The sequence below is a fragment of the Varanus komodoensis genome, unplaced genomic scaffold (genome assembly GCF_004798865.1).
Source record: "Varanus komodoensis strain SLA01 unplaced genomic scaffold, ASM479886v1 scaffold10, whole genome shotgun sequence".
Lineage (NCBI taxonomy): Eukaryota > Metazoa > Chordata > Lepidosauria > Squamata > Varanidae > Varanus > Varanus komodoensis.
In genome coordinates, this window is record NW_025335269.1 from 6,541,023 (window position 1) to 6,565,356 (window position 24,334).

General features: G+C 45.0%; 1 protein-coding gene across 9 annotated transcripts in view; it reads left to right on the forward strand.

Annotated features, from left to right (window-relative positions):
- Positions 1 to 24,334, forward strand: part of TNS3 (tensin 3) — a 385,864-nt gene that overhangs the window by 235,045 nt on the left and 126,485 nt on the right. For 8 of the 9 annotated variants that reach the window (XM_044453647.1, XM_044453612.1, XM_044453592.1 and 5 more), the window contains 6 exons: positions 180 to 221; positions 14,344 to 14,396; positions 15,002 to 15,173; positions 16,789 to 16,839; positions 21,136 to 21,258; positions 23,175 to 23,239. In XM_044453647.1, the coding sequence (XP_044309582.1) occupies positions 180 to 221; positions 14,344 to 14,396; positions 15,002 to 15,173; positions 16,789 to 16,839; positions 21,136 to 21,258; positions 23,175 to 23,239 (506 nt within the window). The remainder of the gene's footprint in view (positions 1 to 179; positions 222 to 14,343; positions 14,397 to 15,001; positions 15,174 to 16,788; positions 16,840 to 21,135; positions 21,259 to 23,174; positions 23,240 to 24,334) is intronic. The other variant, XM_044453637.1, reaches the window with a different exon arrangement.

Consider the following 24,334-nt stretch of genomic DNA (forward strand, 5'->3'; position numbering starts at 1 on the left):
GAACGCCCCTTGTAGCTTATCATCAAAGCTATTTGCTTTATGCTGAATGTCTCTCTTGTTAGCACTGGTTGGTTGTGGGTTCTGCAGATTGCTTCTGTCCAATTAATTGATGACACCTAGCAATGTTTCTGCTGAAATACCTTATGGGTAAAACTGTCTCTCACTTTTCTCCTTTGCAGCTGGATCACTCTGATTCATTTGTGAACCATGTAACAAGAACGGTCAGTTTTTCACTCCTTTATTCTTTCTCAGTTTTATAATTCAAGTTGATGGCTTTCATTTTTCTCTCCCTTTTATGGAAATGATTTCTTCCTGGGGTTGTCAAAGAGCTGAACAAAAATGAGAACTATCAAACAGGCCCTACTCATAGGCTACCAATCTAATAAGTGGTGGGTAGAAGAAATAGGATAGAAAAGAAAGGATGGGAGGGAATTTGGAAGCAAAGGTTTTAATAAACTGATCCAGAAGGAAGCTTCCTGCAGTCTTGAGTTAACTGATATTATACTGTGAATTGAGGAGCATAAGGAGGAACTCAGAAAATGCAGGCCTCCACATACACAGGAATAGAATGCTCCATAACATTTCTTCCTGTCCTCTAGAGTTCTTCCATTTGGATTAAGTCAGCTGGTCTCTCTCACCCTTGGACTTCTGATTCTGCAGAAGCGGCCAGTGGCTATGGCTGCCATATTTTCCAGGACTGTCCTTATCAATACTCCTAAAATTCAAGCCCCAGAGTATGCAAAATCCTTCTAGAAGCTGCTAACACTCCCTGCAGAGAATGCAGCTTGACAGTGGTGGACCAAATGCGGAATTTCAGGCACATCCCCAAGGAAAGACCAAACAAAGCTGTCTGAATATGAACAAACCAGACCAAGCATTTTTGTTTCCACCAGGAGCAGCTTTTGCAAAGTTAATAGGTCTTAATTGCCTATTAAGGACCAAGCTGTGGCAAAGTTCTTTGCATTGAAACAAAGGACAATAAGTATATCCTGGCCATTAATTTCCTTCCCTACCTCAGCTGCTGTATGAATTGCTGCTATGCTGAGAGGGCACAGGGAAGTAGTAGGGGGGTGGCAGATGATGTCATCATCCCTGCTAATGAAAAAGTGCTGGTGCTGCATTTCTGTGAGTTGTGGTTCCACTATACTGCTGCTGCCAGGATATAGAAAAGGGAGCAGTTCATGTTGTAATGCCTACAGGAAAGGACTGAAAATATGGTAAATGAAGTGTTCATCTAGAGTGACAATTGCTCTGGCTGCCCATTCACATCCCATCTGCAGTATTTCTTGACTTACAGCTGAATTGGTTCCACTGAAATGGTAAGTTCTGAGGTGGTGCTTTTGTAGAATTTGTAGCCATTCACTGTAAACAGAGGTTTGGCAGGAAGTATTAGCTTTTCTCAGGAAAGATGTACAAGTAGTTTCTTGCAGTAGTAAATTGGTAGTTTGCTACTTCCCTTGGGAATAGGACCCCCTACTGGAAACCTTGCCACCTTCCATGCTTTTGCCTTCCGTTTCAGAGGCAAAGAGAACAAGTTCTACCTCTTGCCAAGGAGGAAGCAAGGTAAACTTCTAAAAAATGCAAGTGGAAATCCTGTGCCCCGTAGCAACAATAGCACGATTGTATAGAACAATTGTGGAATCATAAAATCCACACTGTCTTGCCCCTGCCCCATCAGCAGGAGTCAAATAAAGTAGTGATGGTGATCAGATTGCAGTTTGAGAAGCTTGAAAAATCCAGGGCCTTTGCACAGCTGTAAGGATTCAGAAAATGTGTCAACAGAACTGATTGAAGTTTTTAAGCTGCTAAACCAGGCCAGCAAGCTGTGAGTGGCTCAAGTTTTCAGAAGCTTGATAGAAGAGATGGAGCTTTCAGTTGCTGCTTTAGCAACTTGTCTTTGTAGTGCTGTTGTCTGTCCTGTCCCTGTCCCTCAAGTACCAGCAGTAAATACTCAAGTCTTCACCAGGACATATTGCAGTATTCATAAGAACATGGGTTCCATACCTACGTATGTAGCCTTCCTGTACATAGGCTTAACTTCTTTAAAATCACCTGCAAGCATTTTTCTCTGCTATACTTTGTAACATCCAAGAAAACAACATGTGAGAATTCCTAGATGGCGAGCTCTACTTCTTCCAGCTAAGGGATCCCACTGAAGGTGCCTTTCTAGAGGTCTCCCAAAATCTTGGAGCTGGTGCTCTCCATAAGATAATATTCATGGAAGCTGAAATCACTGCTTCTTTAAGTTATGCGTACTTTGCCATAGGTACACAGACGGTGTGGGAGTGACTTTGACCCTGTTTTGTCTAATAAGCAACTAGAGCAAACAAGAAAACTTCAGAAGCTTTCAGACATGGTACAAAGAAGCAAATAGCTCACAACGAACAATGGAAAATAGCCTTCAATTATATTTCAGAGATTATCTGATGAATTATTTGTGTTGTTATTACATTCAGAGGAAGCCTTTGTAACTGTTCATTCAGCTGGAGAAGCTTAGGAGGAAATATTTGTTTCTGTGTAGCTAAATACATGCAATTTGGGTCAAGGGGGTGCATGGAGAGGAAAGAAAGGGCACTGAATGTTTAATTGACTGGAAGCTTGGTGACCTCACTATTGAGTGAACATTTCTTTGCAGGGCTGAAGCAGAAGAAAAGCCAAAACATTTATCTCTGAACTTTAAACAATATGAAATGGAAAACTTTCACCCCATTCCTGCATGAAAAAATATGTCTCATTCATTGAGCTTGGAAATGCAGGTGGCAAAGACAGCCAGTGATATTGCAAGGATGTGAGTACCACATCTGAGAGAGAGGTTTTCCCCCTATTCAGGTAGCCACAGAACTGGAAGCCATTGTTGCTGGAGGAAATGCCTGCAGATGTGCATTCACCATCTATCTTTCTCTTAGGAATGTACCAAAACAGGGAAATCAGGCTAGGTTGAGCACAATGGATTTCTTGTCTGCTTCTGCTTCTGGGACACTGCCTGAGTCAGTTTTTTCCCAGACTACCATCTCTAGGACAAATGATGATTTGCACATATTTGTAACTGCTTATCAAATTTGTACAGTTAAGTACCTGAAAACAATCTGAGTCTAAGTGCAGTTTGAGCAATACTGGCTACTTTGCAGAAATCAGCAGATGCTAAGCAAATGGCACTAGTACCATGTGGTTTGGGGATGCTTAATTATGCAAAATTAATTAGTGGTTAAAAATGTGCATAACATAGTCTGTCTTAGAGATGGAAGTCAGCAATCTGTGTCAACTCATATCATGTGCCAGTGCAGGGCTAAGGAACCAGAATGTGGAGAAGGGACTGAGTTGTCAAAATCTATTGGTTGTTCTTCTATCAGATTCCATAAACAGCCCTACTCTCTTGGTTTCAGCATTGCTAAATTCCTCTTCAAGACCTTTCCCTTTCCATTCTGTTTAACAAGATCTGTGGTTGGGACATGGGTGGCTAGAGGCAAGACAAGAGCAACAGAGACACCAGCACCAGGGCAATAGAACTTCAGGAAAGGCAGTCGAAAACTAGGGTTAATGTAAAGTCCAAATCATAGTAATGGCATAGGCTGAGGTCAGGAGCCAGAGGAATGCATGAGGGCAGAACAAGGATGTGGTCAGGAACAAGCAAGTACCTTGGACCAGGATAACAGGTAACAGGGTAGGAGATATGGCACAGTGGGATATGCGAGACAACAGGAACCAGATGCAGCAAGGCTCAGGCAAGACTCAGTAGTTGAACCACAGAATATAAGTCATGTTAGGGGCAGGCACAACAGTGAGTAATATGGAAAGGCAGGGATCACAGCAAGGACCAGGAACAGGAACGGTCAGGCAAGAGGCTGGCACACCAGCAAACCGCTGAACCTGTGTTGCGGAGGCAACATGACAAGGCAGGAGACTTGACAAGATTCAGGTATCAGGAACAGCCAGGCAAAGTAAATGTATCACAGTTATAAGAAAACCTGTATTCTGAGGCCTGTTCTGGAGGGAAGAGCTTGTTCTTCCATAGCTCTTCTCCCAGGGTACCCAGCTGATGCTCTTTAGTAGAATAAGAGGTACAGCACGCTTTGGGACTGATTCTGGAAATACAGTGGTGGTGGATGTTCTGGTTCTGGCCACCAGAAGCTATGGTTAACTAACTTAGGGGTTTTTCAATTATGCTTTCCCAAGGAGGGAAGAGGTGAGATGAGTGCTAAATGTGTAGACACAAGTATTTAAAGATATATGTACTAATGGAGACATGATCTCTGATCAAATGCAATGAACACACTTTTAGGGCTGGCTCCCAGTGTCAGATTGTACCTGCTATTGAAGGAGCTGTATGCATTGTCCTGCACCTGTGCTTAATGGTAATAAAAATTCTCTAACAAACAGCTGCTCAGAGAGCAATAAAAGTGGGAGAAAGTAAACTTGGTTTAGTTTGACTTGGCTGAAACTTGAAAGTAATCATAATGTATCTTTTTCTAAGAGCATTTTAATCCAGTGATAAACAGAGATTTTTATCCTATGTCCCATGATAACCTATGAATACTTTGCTTAAAATGTAGAATTCTCTAACAACTTTGTTGTTAGGAACTATCTTGATGGCTGCAGGACAGTATGGGAAAGTACTTTGAATTCCACTTGTAGACATTTGGCTGAATAAACCGTAGATAGTTCTGGCAATGAATAAAATGCCCAATTATAAATGACTAATCAGATAACATTTCAAAGATTCCTTTTTTGTGAAACTTGTAAATTTATAAATCTCTTGAAATGGGAGATATACCATGTGTTCTGTTTTATAAGATCAGGTTTTTTTATTAATATTTGTATGTAATTAATGTCAAAGATCAGTTTAGAATAGCACTACCATAGTCTATGGAGCAGGAGTATATTTCTGAATTCAGTCACTTTTTGAAACAGTTCTTAAGGGAAAGTTGTTGACCTTCATACTCATATTTAAGAGCAATATTTTCTTATTACGGATGTTTATGGTTGCAGATGGCCTAGAGTAGCAATCAGCAAAATATTTGGATTATGGGGGAATGTATGTAGGTCACAGATGTTTTTGCAAGGCCTTGTCCCCATTGCCTCCAATCAGAGGTGACAGTGGAGACTCCCAGACTGGGAGTTGGTTGACTTGTGCCAGTGAAGTTTCTTTGTGTGCCTTCCCACAGGTGGAGCCCAAAGCCAGAACTTGTGGGAGCTGCTTTTTCCATGTATCATTCTTCTCTTAGGACAGAGGAAAACAAAAAGGATGTGCTGGAGGGACTGGATGACATCAGGGAGGGGTAGGGTGGATCAATCTGCTGGGTTGGTTCAGGGATGTGTGATGTACCCGTGTTGTCAATTTTTCCCTTCCTCTGTTACTTAGCAAGATGCCCCTGGAAGGAGCTGTAGTGCAGTAACTCCTATGCTTTTGTGGTAATAACTAAATTGACAACAATGAGGAAGATAAAAAGCAGCTGTAAGAGCCAAAACCAAGACAAAAAGGGTGGCTGCACCAATATTGTTCCCAAGGAATGTTGAGGTCTCCCTTTATTAAGAGAAATTCACTTGCCTCCAATGCTTTCTAAAGAACTATGAAGACATGTCATGTAGCTCTCTAGGAAGTACTAGAAATGAGTGAGGAATTTTTCCTGAAAAACAGACATCTCAGAACACCTCTGGAACAAGATGTTATGCATAGTGTATCTATTTTGTTTTGTTTTGTTTTATTGTCATTTAAACTGACCCTAAACTGATATATATTTATCATTGGAGGCCAGACTGATAGCTAAAAACTAAAGCTGGAGTAAAGTTTTTGATCCAGACTTTTTGGTATTTCCTGGGAGCTATGAATGTACAAAAACAGACCTCATGTATGGAATAATATTGGATGGCTGATTTTCTTACTGTAAAATGTACTGTTATTTTGAATGAAGTGGTAGAGGCTTTCCCCATTTTTTCCTGACTTAACCAAGGGGAAAAACTTTCACCAACACTTTAAGCAACAGTAATGCTACAAGTCAAAGTATTTGGTGGCATTGCCATTTGTGGCACAAAAGTCCAGTGGGTATAGTGCTACATCATCATGTATAATTTTTCCCTTGAGCATTCTCAGGAAAGAAAGATGGCTGTCCCACTGGGCAGTATACATGTTTTGGATGTGTTAGGATTTGTGGTTGTGACCCATCCCTGTACAGGCACAGAGGGACTGGCATAATGCTTATCAGAGCTTCTTCTTCATAACTGCATTCATGCAGTAGTGGGGCATTCCTCCCATATCCCCATCCAAACATCCCTCTTTCCTGTGTAAATCTTACTCAAGTTTTCATAGAGCTGGGAAGAGACTAAGCACTGTTTCACAGTCTACCTAGCAAATGAGAAGGAAAAGCAGAGTTGCTTAACTAAGTGCTGGAAAAGAACTTGTTGAACCAAGAGATAATTCCTGTCAGAATATTTGTATTTAGGTTTTTACATATAAAGAAAAATACTCTAATGAAAAGATGACATAACTTTTCATAATAGATTTAAATAGGACAGTAACCCATTTCAATACATTATAATTGATTTTTGGGTATGTAGTCAATTATTTCACACACATTTGCATTCAAATACATTCAAGATTTGTTAAATGAAAGTTAAACTCAAAAATGGGCATATGTTCTAGAAATGTTACATCTGTATTTGAATTTTGGTTCATTAGGAGATTACACCAATTCATTAAGATGAGAAGACAGTTAACATTCTGCAGTCAAGATTTTAAGCATTTTAGTTGCAGTTTGAACACCTCCACCTGAAAGTATTTCTCTAAACTCCAGTATTCTTCTTCATGGTCTCCTTGCAAATGCACACACCAATGGGGGCTTGATGCGCAGCGAAGGCCTTATCCAGTAGAAGCTTCCAGAGCTCATTGCCATGGAGTGGGCGGGAGCTGGGACCACTCCGCACCCTGGTGGTACATAGGCAGTGGCTTCTGCCCAGTCCCTCAGTTCCTTTTTGACTGCGCTGGGTTTCACTCTCCAGATCGGATCTCTCCAGCTCACTCAAACTGTTTGCCATTTTTTCTTCTTTGCTCTCCTTCTCTTCTCTCTCTAAAAAACAAAAAGCAAACAAAAAACTCCCCCTTTCCTTTACCTTTAGCTAGTGCAGAGAGAAGACTGTTGCTTCTCTCTCCCTCCTTCTTTCTCTCTTTTCTCTCACTTCAGTTTTCCTCCTCTTTCTAATTGCTAACGTGCGCCCCTTTAGGGACCACATGGCCAATTCAGCTCCATGCCAGTGCACCTCTTGTGCACCTAGGATGCTAACGATGGACACTCTAAGTGCCTCCTCTGCCTAGGCGAGGGGCACATCATGGAGACTTGTACGCACTGCCAGGCTTTTAAAAAGCCGATGCACCAGCAAAGAGCCACGCGTCTCAAACAGGCCTTAGGGCAACAGGCCCTTACGACCTTTACCCTGGGAGTGAATAACCCACCCAGGGAGGGTCTCCAAGCCCCTAGGGCAAGGAGGAGGGCTGTGTCTCCAGGGGAAGCCCCCCTCAACGCCGTGGGGCCGGCGAAGAAAGGGAAATGCCGCTCCGTGAGGGAGCCAGTCCCCACAGCATCGGAGTTGGCCCGGGATCACCTGGGTTCCCTGGACATTGGGGTGCCCTTGGGCGCAACTCGTGCCGCTCCAGGATCGGAGCAGCCGGGTGCCACCATCCCAGCAATGCCGCCTGTGCCTCTGGCCACCCTGGCATGTGGCCCGGCCACCAGCGCGGCAATGGAGGCAGCCGAGGGAGCGTCTCCTCCCTCGGGGGAAGACCAATCTGCAGTGGTGCCTGCAGGAGATGCGTATCTGTGCCGGAGTCGGCAGGCTTGCTGGACCCCCCCTTTCCAGAGCCAAGGGGGATCTTTGCCACTCCTTGAGGCCTCCCCACTCTCCAGTTTGCCAATTTCCAACTCACCACCTTTGGGGAGGCCCTGCCCAGCTGATTTTGACTTGGCATCATCGGAGCCCCGCACTCCCTGCGTCAGGCCCAGGCTTCTGGCCTCAAGGAAGAGGCCTAGGAAGGCGCAATGTGTGCGGATCCTCTCTTCATCCAGCACTCTGGTCCTAGAGATCATCACCACTGCCATTCTCCTGCCTCACTGCCCACGCCCAGAACACATGCACGAGGCCGAGGCAGCCAGCGAGAGCGCTCAAAGGACCACATGGCAGTCAGATTGCACCAGTGAACCAGGGCTCTCGCCCCTCAGATTACAGCACTGCAGCTTCCCACCATCGCTGGATCTCACCCAGTGGCAAATCAAGCAGTGCCTCCAGACATGAGGACAGGCCTCACAGGCCCAACAAGCACCACTGGCACAGCGAGGACTCTGCAAGCGATGCAGCCTACTCCTGGGCCCCCTGCCAGCGCTGCCACTCCCGCAGCCCTACTTTGTGCCGCAAATGCGCCGCACACGCTGCTCACCGGGACAGGAGCACGTGCCATCAGCGATCTGTATCCCAGGACTCAGGTCAGAGCCATTCCTCGGCCCTGGGACGCCCCCCTCCCCCGCAGCCTGAACCCATTCCCCAGAGGGACAGGCCTTGGACCAGGACCTCTCCTTTTCACCAGCCAAGGTGGGCGCTTTTTTTGAGCTGGTGCTCCACATGGCAGAGAACCTAGGGTTCCAGACCTGCCAGCCCCCTGTACCAGAGGCAGACCCATGCTACGATATGCTTACCTCAGGGAATAACACCACTGTGTCCATCCTGGCCATGCTTGCACTGCTCTGCACAGCACAGCCGTACTGGAAGGCCCCAGCTGGCCCCCTGGCCACCTCACGTAGGGCTGAATCCAAGTTCAAGGTCACTGTTAAGCCCTTCCCCCTCCTCCTTCACTGCCCTAGGCCTAACTCCATCATAGTGGAGTCTATGCAGGGTACCCCACAAAGGGATCAGTCCACCCCAGTGGACAGAGAGGGGCACTGCCTGGACGCCATGTCCAAAAAGATCTATGCCATGATCGCCCTTGGCTTCAGGATCTCTAACTATGAGGCCACTATGGCCAAGTACCCATTTTTCCTATGGGAAAAGATGGGCACCATTGTGGATCAGATCCCCGAGCACTTCCATGACACTGTCCACCTCATCCACGCCGAGGCTGAGGACCTCTCCAGGTTTCAACTGGAAGCAGCTCAATATCATATGACTGCGATAGCAAGGCCATCGTGGGGGCAGTGGCTATACGCTGCCATGCCTGGCTGCGTTCCACCTCCCTTCCTGCAGAAACCCGAGCCCACATTGAAGACCTGCCCTTTGACGGCGAGGGTCTGTTCATTATCCAAACCGATGAGAGTATGAACTCTCTCCACAAGGTGCACACAACGCCAAGCGTGTGGGCTTTGGCCAGGGCTCTGCACAAAGGAATTGGCAGGGAACCCAGTCGGCCCCATTCGCTGCTCTTTCCCTGACTTCGCAATGTGCCCCAGAGCACCACCTGTTGACAAAAGGCAGGACTTTGAACCCCTCCAGAGGCCCCAGCAGAAGCACCAGGACAACAGGCACATGTTATGATGCTCTGGTCCTTGGGAGCTCCAACACCACCACACCCACTACCCCCCCACTGCACTGACCGTCTGGCACGATTCCTCCCGGCTTGGGAGGCCATCACCTTGGATTCCTGGGTCCTCTCCATCATAAGGTTGGGGTACAGGATAGAATTCTATCCTCCCGCCCCTTGGCAACATCAAGACCACAACCCCAGCGCCTGCCCTCTAGGCAGAGGTACAAGCCATGCTGAAGAAGGGGGCAATTGAGCATGTTTCCCCCTCTGACCACAGGGGCTTCTACTCTAGAGGTACTTCACAGTACCCAAGGAAAATGGGACTCCGAGGCCCATCTTGGAATTGAGGAGGGTGAGCAAGTTCATCAACCCTAAGAAGTTCAGGATGGTCACACTGCAGGGCATTCTCCCTCTCCTTAATCAAGGACACTGGTTTGCCTCAAGGATGCTTACTTCCATATCGCTATCCACCCGGAGTTCAGACACTTCCTGTGCTTCCAAATTAGCCAGCAGGCCTTCTAGTTTTGCGTCCTACCCTTTGGGTTAGCCACCGCCCCACACATATTCACCAAATGCATGGCGGTTGCTTGCGCCCACCTCAGACTCCAGGGGATACAGGTTTTTCCTTACCTGGGTGACTGGCTCCTCACAGCCCCCTCCAGGGAGGATGTACTGTGCAGCCTGTCTTTCACATGCCACCTCCTTCAGGACCTGGGGCTCCTCAAAAACTGCGACAAATCTGTTCTCTCCCCTACACAGTCTATACTCTCCATAGGGGCTTGCCTGGATGCCACCCTCGCCAAAGCCTTCCTACCACAGCCAAGGGCAGAGGTTGTTGCCACTCGGGCTGCAGCCGTCAGGGCTGCACCTCTCTCCACTGCTCACACCATCCAGAAGCTGCGGGATCTCCATGGCTGCCACGGTTTCAATGCTGCAGCTAGCAAGGCTCCACGTGAGACCTCTTCAGCTGTGGTTCATGAGAGCCTTTGCATGGGATGAAGACCTCCACACAACCCACCTGATCCCCACCCCTCAGGAGCCAGGAAGTTTCTTCTGTGGTGATGCACCGTGGATAACCTCACAATGGGCATGCCCTTCCTCCCCACCCTCCCCCAGTCCTCCGTGACAGTCATCACCAACGTGTCCAACACCGGCTAGGACGCTCACTGCACAAACATGCATGCTCTAGGTCAATGGGACCAGAGGGAGGCCTGTCTCCACATCAGTGCCCTGGAGATGCTGGGAGTCCAGAAGGCCCTGTCCAGGACACTCTGCTAGGGTGCCACGTTCAGGTAGCCACAGACACACCACCGTCATGTATTACCTGAACAAGCAGGAAAGGACCCACTCTGCCCATCTCACGACCATGGCCTCAGACATTTGGCACTGGTGCACCCAGAGGGGCATCACCATTACCGCCCTAGCTTACTCTTTCAGCTGCACTACCTCCACCCCCCATGACTGGGAAGTGGAGACAGCCACCTTCCTCTCCCTGTGCACAAAATGGGGCAGCCCAAGATTGACTTCTTTGCTACCCTGAACAACACGAAGTGCAGGCTATTTTGCTCCTGAACAGGACATGGCAGGGCGTCCCTGGAGGACGCATTCCTTTGCAGATGGGAGGGGGACCTCTTCTCTGGCTTTCCTCCCTTTCCCCTGATCACCAAAGTGTAGTGGTCAAAGTTCACGAAGTGCAGGCTATTTTGCTCCTGAGCAGGACATGGCAGGGCGTCCCTGGAGGACGCATTCCTTTGCAGATGGGAGGGGGACCTCTTCTCTGGCTTTCCTCCCTTTCCCCTGATCACCAAAGTGTAGTGGTCAAAGTTCAGAGGGAGGGGACCAGCGGCATCCTGATCACTCCCGAGGCAACCCTGGTTTCCTCTCCTTTGCCTGTCAGGGAACACCTTCCACCACCTGCCCTTCAGGACCAACCTACTGTCCCAGGACCTCAGGACCCTGCACCTGACAACCTGGAAAACCCCCCTCTGACAGAATCTTAAAGCTCCCTACCTCAGGTTGTCAACGCTGTGCTTTTGGCCACCCTCAAACCTTCCACACACCGCTCTTACAAGGCTAAGCGGAAAGCCTTCTCAGCTTCTGCTGCAGCATGGGGCCTTGACCCCTCCATGGCCTCTATGAACCATATCCTGGAATACTTACAATACTGCTTCATAGTGGGCCTCTCCCCCTCCTCCAACAGGGTTCACCTAGTGGCCATCTCCTACTTGCCCCCCCCATCCAAGGGTCCTCCGTATTCACTCACCCTCTGGCACACTGCTTCCTCAGAGGCCTCCGTAACTTTGCCCCACTGACCTGGCCCCGCTTCCCTTCTTGGAGCCTCTCTGTAGTTTTGCAAGCCCTCATGGCCACAACAGACCTCCGGCTCCTTTCATGGAAAACTGCCAGCGAGCTAGCAGCCCTCCAGATTGATGCCCCCTTCACAACATTCCGCAGGGACAAGGTTGTACTCCGCCTGGACCTGAACTTCATCCCGAAGGTGACATCCCCTTTCCACCTGAACCAGGACGTCACCTTGCCTGCCTTCTTCCCTAACCTGTCTACCCCCATCAAGGCCACCTTCTACCTCCTGGATGTCAGGAGGGCCCTCGCCTACTACACATCCAGAGCCATGACCATCCAGCGCTCAGAGCCCCTCTTCATCTGCTATGAAGGCCCCAGAGCCGGGGAACCCATTTCCAGCCAAAGACTGTCCAAATGGGTCTCTAACACCATCACCCTCAGCTATGTGATGGCCAAGATCCTGATGACAGAATGGCCATGTGCACACTCCACACAAACCCAGGCCACATCCACAGCTCTGCTGGCTGGTGTCCTGCTCCAGGAAATCTTCAGGGCAGCAACATGGTTCACCTTGTTGACCTTCGTTCACCACTACCAGCTAGACATCCATGCCAAACAGAACTGCGCCTTTGGGAGGGCTGTCCTCTCATCAATACTGTGGTTACAATAGCCTCTTCCTCCTGAGGGGCCAGCTTGCTAATCACCCCATTGGTGTGTGTGTTTGTATGGAGACCACAAAGAAGAAAGGCAGGTTGCTTACCTGTAACTGTCATTCTTCGAGTGGTCATCCATGCATTCACACAACCTGCCCTTCGCCCCACTGGCTATCATCAGCTTCCACCCTATGCGGGCCGGGGCAGGGCACTATCACCGATCCATCTCTGGATGCTTCAGATCCCTCACACGCCTGGGACAGCACGGTCTTCAGCACTGAGGGACTGGGTGGGAGCCATCGCCTATGTACCACCAGGATGCGGGGAGGTCCTGGCTCCCACCCACTCCATGGCAACGAGCTCTGGAAGTTTCCACCAGATGAGGCCTTTGCTGCGTGTCAAGCCCCCATTGATGTCTGTGAATGCATGGATGACCACTTGAAGAACAACAGTAACAGGTAAGCAACTTGCCTTTCTAAGCTGTGATAAAGAATCCAGTTAAAAATGAAGTAGTAGGACTTAATAGCAATACTGCTAGTACTAGTTCTGGCCCCATCAGAACATTGCTGTATAGCGTATTAAAATGCTGGCTCATTTTTTAATAGCAGCTTGAATGGCAATTTGTTTTAGATAAAGAAAATCAATCTACCTTCAATTGACAACTGGTGTCTTGAGATTTGTGTTGTGTTTTCTGAAACTAAGCTAATGCAATAAGAGGTAGAAAAGGAAAATTGTTGGAAAATTGATCTATAGAAAAAATAGTGTTTTCTTTCTATATGGGGGCAAAACTGTTCAAGATGTACTTCAGTCCTTTTGTTGGGGACAAACTACTATCAGTCTGTATAGCTAGAACATACCATTGTTAATGCTGTAAAAATATTGCATTCAAGTTTGTTTAGTGTATCACAATTTATTAAATTTGGAGGGTGGATGTTAAAAAGGAAGATGCTTGTCCAAAGCAAGATGAATTTTATTTCTATATTGTTGTGTTGTTTATTTTAAGGGTGGTTGGATGATTTGGGGACAATGACCAGCTAATTAGGTCCAGCCATTTCAACAGGCCAGAAATTTTAGTCAAGAATCCAGGCATGCTTACTTTTTTTTACATGTTATGCTGAATGTGTAGCCGGGGCAATTATTTGGCAAGCTAGTGTAATCATACTCCCCACCCATGTGCATTGAACACAGACCTTAAGAGACGGATATTCGGCAATCAGTGCACACTTGCATCTCTGTGAGAGAGCTACAACATACCAAATACCCGTTTATTGTAATGAAAAGTAACAGTGTCATTTAAGAAAATCTGGCTACTAATCTGTGGCTATTGATTGCTGCCTATGATTGGTTGAAAGGAATAGGAGGCTAATCAACACCATGTTGCCTGGAGCACACCTTACTTGCTGTGCAAATATAATGGATTATCTTAGGCCAAGCCAGGCCATTCTTTACTCCAGTCAAGTATTGTTCAGTCAAGTGGTTAGTGATAAAAAGTACTGATTATGCTTGTGGGCTTGTAAGCTGTAGCCTCCCAAATTCCTATGAATTAAAACTTTACAAATTCAGCATAAAACAATACACATACCCCTCCATCCAGTCATAAGCCATGATGATCTGCATGCAGTTGTGGATTGTCATGGCTGAAGTGCTCCTTAGTCATTGTTCCACTGAATAATTTCAGTAATCTAAAATTAGTTTCCTAGAGTACTTTAAAACAAGAACAAATGGACCACACTCACAGTGTCTCTTTAGTTTAGTGGTCAAACCTGAAAGGCAGAATGTCAACATGGTTCCAGATATTTTGAAATTGCTTTACACTAACTACAAATAAGTTGTGTTACGGCAGGAACATTGCTCACTCCCCTCCCCCCATTCCACATGTCTCTTTTTCAGACTTCCAGTAGCTTTTTGAAAAATTCATCTTTCTGTTGCGACAAACGATCTGAGTAAGTACTTTTGGAAAAGTTGCCCTTTATTACTGCACAAGACTTTTGAGAGAGAGGAACATTTATGATGGTTGAAGGTCATGTTGAGAAGAAGTCTGGTGATTGTCAGTGAAAGTCTGAGCGCATTCATTTGAAGGGCTATAGCCATAATGATGACCTTTTATTCTAAATACTACCTCTGTTGATACATACTATAGAAGCTAATTTCCTTACCTCATCCACTTTCTGGGAAACTTGGCACAAACTCTCAGGCAAGCATTAATCTCTGTGTTTCTGTGCTGTTTTTAGTATGTTGTACAACTTTGACAGGGCATGAAGGGGAAAAATAGCTCTGTTTTTTAATACTACAAACTGCTTTTTGTGCCATAAAAAGAAATCAACAGAGTGGTGAACTTTCCTTTGGATGGCTGCCAAGTTGATTAATGAACTGAATAACTTTATGAGCAAAATGGGTTTGTGGACTGGAATCTGACTGAATCTGGAACAGTAAACATTGGCTGATCCCCTTGCTGTTAGTTAGAGATGGCAATTTCAACTCATCAACTTTCTATTCCTTTCTATCTCCTTTCCCTTCCTCCAAAACTGACACATCCCATCCTCCACAGAAGTGCAGACTTCGATCACATTATGGAGGAAGGTTATGAACTGGACCTGACTTACATCACTGAGCGAATCATTGCTGTATCATTCCCAGCCAGCTGTTCAGAGGAAACCTACTTGCACAATCTTCAGGATGTAACTCGAATGCTGAAATCCAAGCACGGTGACAACTACTTGGTAAGGCAGAATCTCTGTTCCTTTGTTTGGATTAAATAAATAAGTAATCATTTATTCACTCATTCATTCCAATAAGTACGACCTATTTCAACTATGGGCCTCTGAGCATGTTAAATTTTTAAAACCAACACGTTATTTATGGCTGTAAATGTGATATATGACTGCAACAAACATACTTACCAGCAGGTATCTCATAAATGGTTAGGGTGCTGGAATTGGCTGTGACTCACTTTCAAGTGCATCTTTTAGTGACAAAGCAGAGCTAGTTGCTATGTAATGTATAAAATGATCTGTAGGCATAGGCACTAGAGCTTTTGCTTTTTAGACTCCCAGAAGTCTGAGAAGGGGACAGTTCTCAGGAGCTTGCAGCATTGTCTGTATCAGGGACAGGCAATGTGGTGTTTGCAATGCCCTTGCACAACTTACCTGGCCCACCAAGTTGTCCCACTGTCCTATTTTAATTTTTAACTAACACTTTATTGGTAGCTGACTATGAGATAAGTTTTTGTCCATGCTGAAAACTCTGGGTTCAGAAGAGCTATTTAGTTGGAGCTGAGACTGCACATATGCCTGGAATGCAATCTGTTGGGTAGTGTACTTGTTTTTTTCCTTGTTACCAATGCCTGGAGAGGTAGTGGGCTCTCCATCACTGGTGCAAAGTTTAAACAGCCATCTGCCAGGGCTGCTTTAGACTGGAATCCTGTATTGAACAGGGGATTGGATGCAATGGCCTGAATAGCCCCTTGCAGCTCTCCGATTCGCAGCAGGCAGTTGATCCTTTAAGAACATTGCCTTGATACATGATACATTGCCTTTTGGCTTCCTGCAAGGTTGTGCTCTTTTCACCCTCTAATCTAATAGGGTGCAAAGTGCTACCATGTTGGCAGCATTTACACATGATAGTTCCTGACTTATCCTGGCTCCCAGTGAATATACAGAGTGTACACAGCCCTTTCCCTTCTGCCTTTGCCCTTCCTCATTGGTATCTGTATTTCTATCTGAGCCTGAATTCCCTTTCTCCCACCCACCAAAGCCCAGTCAATTTGCAACACTGAATAACTGAAATGTTAAGGCTGTATTATTATTTTTTATTTTTTTATGATGAAGATGAAAAAAGCAGACTCTCTAGATTTTTTCTGGGCCTTTAGAAAATGCATACCATAACGGCATACTATAAGTTGAAGCAGACAAAAGAGGTAGAACAAAGAAAACCCACTGGGTGCATTTGTGCACAGTTCTGCCAATGATAAGTATATGTAAGTCCAATTGATTTGAATGGGAAAGAGAGTTAAGGATGTATTTACTTCTCTCACTGAAATCAGTGTCTTAAAAAGTACTTACCTTTATCAGGATCATACATAGATTTCTTTTGTAAAGAGAAATCTAGCAGTGGTTGTAGAACAATTTGATTGCACTTTGTCAAAATCGGGAGGAAATAGCTTTAGGAAAGTGCAAATACTAGGCTTATCATACTTCGCTGATAAATGTGTATACCTTAAAGCCCTTGACCTTTTCTTAGATCCTGCCATGTTTGTACAACCATTATGGAATATGTTGAATGCCATGCTTAAAATGTTCATTGGAATTCTTAAATTGTGGTTTTCTTCTGGAACAGGTGTTGAACCTCTCTGAGAAAAGATATGACCTCACCAAGCTTAACCCAAAGGTATTGCGCCCGCAACTGGAGTATTGTGTTCAGTTTTGGGCCCCTCATTACAGAAAGGATATAGCCAAGTTAGAGTCAGTGCAGTGTAGGGCCACAAGGTCTGTGGCCAATTTGAGGCGAGACTGAGGGAACTGGGTCTTTTCAGCCTGGAGAAGAGGAGACTTTGAGGGAATCTGTTGGCGACATACAGGTATGTGAGGGGGTGTCACATGGAGGTGGGTAGAGACCTGTTCTTCCCTGCAGAGGAGGGCAGGACGCACTCCAATGGAGTGATGCTCAGGGAACCCAGGTTCAATTTAGATGGCAGGAAGTACTTCCTGACAATTGGGACCCCGAGGGTGTGGAATGGGCTTCCATGGGAGGTGGTGAGGGTGTTCAAGGATAGGCTAGTCATGCACATGGTGGGCATGTCATGAGCGGAGCCGGCTGGAGCCAGGGGTCAGACTAGATGGCCCACGAGACCCCTTCTGACTCGCTCTGTTTCTTTGTTTCTATGTATTGACTTTGCTTCATGTTAAAGAACATCACTGCTTAGAAATAGGAATTTTTAAATGTAAGGACAAACATGGAGAGCCTTTCAGAATCATACATTTTAATGCCATTGCAGGGCTTCCCCCCTTTCTCCACCCGTTAATTCTGTTCAGGAGTTCTTTGCCAATGTACAGTCATCCGGTATCTTTTTGTGGCCTGGTTCATCCATTTCTGGGTGGGCTATGAAACTTTTTTAGTCATTGAAAAGTTGGGGCACTCTGTTTTCCCCCTGCCATGCAATTTACAGTTTTGAATATAGAATCATATAAGTGAAGAACTGCTCAAACTCTTTTGCATTTGGGGGCGCAAAGAGTTGTATAAATTAAATCCAGGATCTGCAAACTGTTGATAGAAGGATTCTGTCCATGGCAGCTGCCTCCGTGTGATTTTCAGGGATTCTCTCTCCCCCCTCCCCCCCACACATCACAGCTCACTCTATTCAGCAGGGCCTCTTGACCTTCTTTGTAGCATTTTTTGGGGTTCACAGGGGCTGTTATTCAGAGGAAGAGTCCAGGGAGTCCATTATGCAACTAAATCTGGATTCAGCACATTAAACGGCGATTCCATCTTTTCTTCCTTGACAGATTTTTGTGTGTGAATGTGCATGGGGGAGGGGCAATAAGAAAAAATACAAAAGAAATGGTGGAAAAAAACCAGAGATAGCAAATGGAAACAAAGATGTCTGAAACATTGGTAAAATTCCAGGAATGAAGCAGGGCAATTTCTTAACCTCATCATAAAGCATCCCCACAGTAATGTTTTATTATGTTTAATTATCAGTTCAAAAACATATGTTGAGAATGCTTTTCTTAATTCTTGAGGCTTAAATTCAGTGTACAAATCCATGCAACAATTATTTTCATGGCACACTAAGTTGGATGGAACATTTCAATGCTTTCTGTTATGTTTAGGATTCTTGAGTTTTACAAGCCACTGGTATTGTCTTGCAGATTGGTTCACATGTTCATTGCTTGTTCAGTTCCCCCCTTATTTATTTCAGTTTTGCAGGTCAGATTATGAATTCTGATATTCCTCCATAAAATCACCTTAATATCTGACATTTCAGCAGAAAAAGGAGATGAAAAAGCAACAGTATAGGAATAAATTTAAGTAGACTTAGATTTACTGACATACAATATTTCCCTAACTTTTAAATCAGTGAAGAAAAATGCACACTTGCTCTTTTGTATGAAGATTTGCACACGTGAAAAGTATCCCCCTAGGGCTCTGAGCTTGATTGCAACCTGCACAGTAGCTGGGGAAGGTGAATTTTTCAGCTGCAATCTATTATTGCAGGGGTAGCCAGACTTGCTCAACGGAAGAACCATATGTGGTAAATGACAGATGTTTGAGAACTGCAAGTGGGCACCAATGGGTGGTGAGTGGCAAATGGGCATTCTTAGGCAGTGGTTGTGGGTATGAATGGCAGGTGGAAGCCCAGCTGCAAGCCACACAATAAACTCAAAAGAGCCACATGCTGCTTCTGCGCCTCAGTTTGGCCACCCCATATTATTGTGAGCTATCCCTTTTGACTATCCCTCATTGACTGTGCTAAAGCCTTTGATTGTGCGGATCACAACAAATTGTGGCAAGTTCTTAAAGAGATGGGAGTACCAGACCATCTTATTTGTCTCTTGAGAAACCTATATGCGGGTCAAGAAGCAACAGTGAGAACTGGACACGGAACCACTGATTGGTTCGAAATTGAGAAAGGAGTTCAGCAAGGCTGTATACTGTCGCCCTGCCTATTTAACTTATATGCGGAGCACATGATGAGAAAGGTGGGGCTAGATGAATCTCCAGTTGGAATTAAGATTGCTGGGAGAAATATCAACAACCTCAGATATGCAGATGATACCAACTCTCATGGCAGAAAGTGAAGAGGAACTAAAGAGCTTCTTGATGCGGGTGAAGGAGGAGAGCGCAAAAGTTGGCTTGAAACTCAACATTAAGAAAAGTAAGATCATGGCATCCGGTCCTCTCACTTCCTGGCAAATAGATGGGGAAGAAATGGAGGTAGTGACAGATTTTATTTTCCTTGGTTCCAAGATCACCGCAGGCGGTGACTGCAGCCAAGAAATTAAAAGACGCTTGTTCCTTGGGAGGAAAGCTATGGCAAATCTAGACAGCATACTAAAAAGCAGAAACATCACCCTGCCAACAAACGTGTGTATAGTCAAGGCCATGGTTTTCCCAGTTGCAATGTATGGCTGTGAAAGCTGGACCATGAGGAAGGCAGAGCGCCAAAGGATTGAGGCCTTTGAATTGTGGTGCTGGAGGAGACTCCTGCGAATCCCTTGGACCGTGAGGCGATCAAACTGGTCAGTCCTAGAGGAGATCAACCCTTTCTGCTCTTTAGAAGGCCAGATACTGAAGATGAAACTCAAATACTTTGGCCACCTCATGAGAAGGAAGGACTCCCTGGAGAAGAGTCTAATGCTGGGAACAATAGATGGCAAAAGAAGAAGGGGATGGCAGAGGATGAGGTGACTAGATGGAGTCACTGAAGCAGTTGGTGTGAGCTTAAGTGGACTCCGGGAGATGGTGAAAGACAGGAAAACTTGTAGGAATGTTGTCCATGGGGTCGCGTTGGGCCGGACACGACTTTGCGACTAACAACAACAACAATCCCTTTTGTAATCCAGACTATTTTGCACTGACTTGGTCCTGAATGAATAATTAAGACCCATTTGCTTTAGAGAAGATCTTCAGCTCTTAGCGGCTGGATCAGCAGAGCTGCCTACTTTTTTGGGGCTCCCCTTGTGGCCGTGGCTATTGGGATTATTATGATGAGTGCCTGCAGTCCAAAATTTACCATTATCCCTGGGACAAGTGTTCCATAGAAGCCCTTCCCACCAGTCCCTCGGTAGTTATGCTGCTGTTCTCTGCTGTACACACAATTTTCTCGGGCTTTTCTTGTAGCATGATGTGCTTCATGTGCAGCTCTGCTAATGTGTCTCAGCCTCAGTAGTAGCAATGGGCTGCTGATGGGGTGAGGGTCATACCTGAGTAGAATGTACCTGAGGATCCCCTCTGCTCATGGGAAGGGACAACATTCATCATGTCCTATATTTTTAACATTTCTATTTAAGACCCAATGCCATGAATGTAGAATTCTTAGCAGCTTTAAAATGGCATTTTAACAATGACTCTGAAACTAACTATGAATTGTTCCTGGATCCCCCAGCCTGGATGTGCTCTAATCTGTAACGTTTTCCATGTCTGTGATGAAAAGTGTGGGGGCTTGAATAGCAGTTAGGAGTTGTACGGATTGTGGACATATATCCTTCATCACAAACCTCACCCAGGCCACTCCTTCCTTGGCATGTACTAACATCAGCGGTGAAAAACAGGAACAAAGGAACTGAGTTTCATGGAGATTTTACATGCTTTCTCAAGTAATTTACTTAAGATATTTTTTTAGAAAGAAAATATAAGTGTAATGTTTCATTTAAAGAAAACAAGGTAAAGTAAGGAAAACATGCTTCGTGCTCTTTGTAGCCCAGGTGTTTAACATCAGGGGAAGACAAGTTGTTTTCTGTTGCTATGTATGACCAAGGTCCAAAAGGCCTGTGTACAAGCTGAGGACCAGTTTGCCAAAGTTCCTTTCTGGCATCAACCCCTTGCACGTAGCATGGGTTTTGGGCCAGTGCCTGAGAAGATCTAATGTACATATGGACATTTGGAGCTCAGCCTCCATGAACAGTACAGAGCCTGTCTTTATAAGCCTATGTTTGATGTGATTTTAAAATAATTTTATTCTAGATTATGGATGTGGGCTGGCCTGACCTTCATGCCCCACCACTTAATAAGATGTGCACCATTTGTAAGGCTATGGAGACCTGGTTGAATAATGACTCCCAGCATGTGGTGGTGATCCATTGCCGAGTAAGTGAGCTATATCTGCAGTTGTTTTATCAGTTGTTATTCTACAATGAGAGACCGTCCTGTGTCCATTGTGACCATGGGTCTTATGTGTTAGGCAGCTTTTCACATCATTACTAAACCATCATGGTGATTGCCATGGTGGGTTGATTCTTCTGCAAGGTCCCCATGACAAGCCCAACACACAGTCAGGTTCATCATGGGTACTTCAAATCCCTTGTCCCTCCAGGCAGTGTCCCGGGGTCACTGTGGGAACAAGTCTTCTCCCTGTTGAAATGGCAAACCACTCTTGGTTCACTATTGCTCTTAAGTCACTTAATTGATTTTAAGGGATTGTCACACTTTTAAGAACGTACACACTTTGGGAATCTTCAAAAAAACGGTTTTCTGCTGGATCATACTCAGATCTTTGTCCCACTACAAATCCACCCACTTTCAGCCCAAACCCACCATTTTTAAGGGACTCTGAGTTATGACAGGAACTGCTAAACTTGGTTTCCTTTACAGAAAAAGAGGGGACATATTTTTATGCTTTTCCCAGTTCCTAGGAACTGAGGAAAACGGTAAAACTGGCTCCCTCATTGGAACTGCTATGGGGAGTTTAGTATTGTGCTAAGATTTGTGGAGAGAGCCCCCAAAACAACCCACTTCTTAGCACAAGATCCCTTAAAACTTGGGATCTGCTCATTAGACAAATCAGCCAAGGATGGAGCCAATGGTCAGCAAGACATGTTCACTCAGAGGAATCCCCAGCAAGTCTCTGTGTGATTCATTTTCTGTTCTCAATGGTGGTGCCACAGGACCCAAAACACCTGCATGATTGCACTGCATTGGGTGAGCACCTGCATCGAGTTTAGGATTAAATCTGATGTGATGTGGCAGGCAGTAGACGGAAATGCCGTGAAAAAAGTAGCTGCAGAAAGTGTACAGCAACAAAGCAGAGGGGTTCCTGACCTTGAATGTTTGGTGAGTTTGCAAGTCTGACTAAGATTGTAAACCAGGCAAAAACTCCCACTTTTGTATTTGGGAAGTGAAAAGTTGTTAGGTAGGTAAGGATACTAAATGTGATAACAGTGGCAATAAGTTCAGAGAGAGACTCCCAGGATGAGTTTAGAGTGCTGGAGGGGCTACACATAGCTCAGTGGCAGAGTACTTGCTTTGTGTGCAGAAGGGCCTGGACTGGCTGAACCGTTCCTGTGACTCAGTTTAAGGTGGCTTCCTGCATCCTGCGCTTCCTTCAAGCAACACATTCACACCTAGCTGAATTAGTTCCTGAGCCTGCTTGCAGCGTCTCTACAGCTTACCTCACTTCTTTTTTAGATGACTTTTCAAGCCTAAATACTGAAGAGGAGTCAAATATACTCTTTAGTGGGGTGTGTGTGTTTTGGTGATAGCTAAGCAGTAGCGCTTTACCATTTTCTTTCTTCACAAATATGCGAGCATTTATGAGCTATTGTAAACCTCCAGCCACAAGCTTGCTAAATAAGTTTGCAGAATAATTCTGAAACAAATTATGACTGGTGGGAATTACCTATCAGTACTGACTGCATGTCATACATTTTAATAAGATTTTGGAACATTGTGAAAATGCTAATTAAATGCAGTCGTTGCTATAAATTGTAAATGTCAGAAGAAAATTTCTAATAATACCTGCTTGAATACATGTGTTTTCCAGAATATATAATTTTATAGCACACTATGCCAGAAATTGCAAAGATGCCTAGGCTTATCTAAGAACAGCTAAAGGAAAAAGGAAGACAAATTCTTTGTTAGAATTTATAGCTTTATTTTGATATTAAAATGCATGTATAATGAAAGCATTGTGTGCCATTATTCAAGGGGAGGGAAATAGTGTATGTTAGGGCTTTGTTACCCTGTCAGAGCAAAAAGTAAATAAAATGCATTTTTTCTGTTTACAGGGTGGCAAAGGAAGAATAGGAGTAGTGATATCATCATATATGCACTTCACAAATGTATCTGCAAGGTAAGAGGAATCATTTATACTACTTGCATATGTGTAAAGGATGGTGAAGACAGGTGTGTTAACTATTGTTTTTTTTTTACTTCCTGGGCAGTCCTCAACTGAGGAGAGAGAGAGAGAGAGAGGGGGAGAGAGAGAGAGAGAGAGTCTGTGATTCTATGGTAGAAGATAGTTAGTGACTTGCAATCTGGGATGCAGGATAATTGGGCAAACAATGGAATTTCCAGTCTCTGGAAAGGATGCAGAGCATCATTTGCCCTGTAAAATTTTTGCTCCTCTCCTGTCTATCATGGTAGACAATAGTCTCTCTATAAAGATCCATGAAAATATTTTTGCCCTGATCCAGGCTTGTGATACTACAGACAAACCTATTTATTGCTCTCACTGCTTAGAGTCCATGTGTCAGAGTCAGAGGCTAGTTTGTGATTTCTAACGGTAATGTAAGCCTCATACTTAAATTGTTGGGGTGGAAGAAGAACAACAACTGCCCTTTGATAAGTGGCAGGTACAGGGAGAACTACTTAAGCTGCTACTTGCTGAAAAAGAGAAAGATCAATATGCAATACCACAGAAGTTATCTATGGAAGGGACCCAATATTCTTCAACATGCCATTAAATCACAAAAGAAGTTCATTCCCTTTCCACTAATGAGTATGGAAACCACTAAGTGGTTCTGATTCCAACTTGATCAAGATGGTATGCTTATTTATTATGTAATAAGCCAAAAAGAAAACAAACACCTACTTAAAAAATAAGACATAATAGTGTCTTTGGTTTTGGCTGAACTTGTGCTATGGAATGCTGGAAGGCAAATTAACAATCTCAGTATTCTGAGAATCAATATTTCTCTAATAGATGTTTTCTAGAATGTTAGCCCTGAAATGGCATAGAGTGGCTTGGGATACTAGCCAGCTTATCTGTCTTTTTTCAACACTTCTGCATAATGACATGCTCATCTCCAGTATGGAGAAAGGCATGCGCTAATTTATCATTTGGAAGATGGATGGAATACAAAAGTCGCTATGTCAGAATATGAAAACTAGATAGCCAGGTCCTTTGTGCATCCTTATTTCGATAACATCTGACTCAGCTCAGATA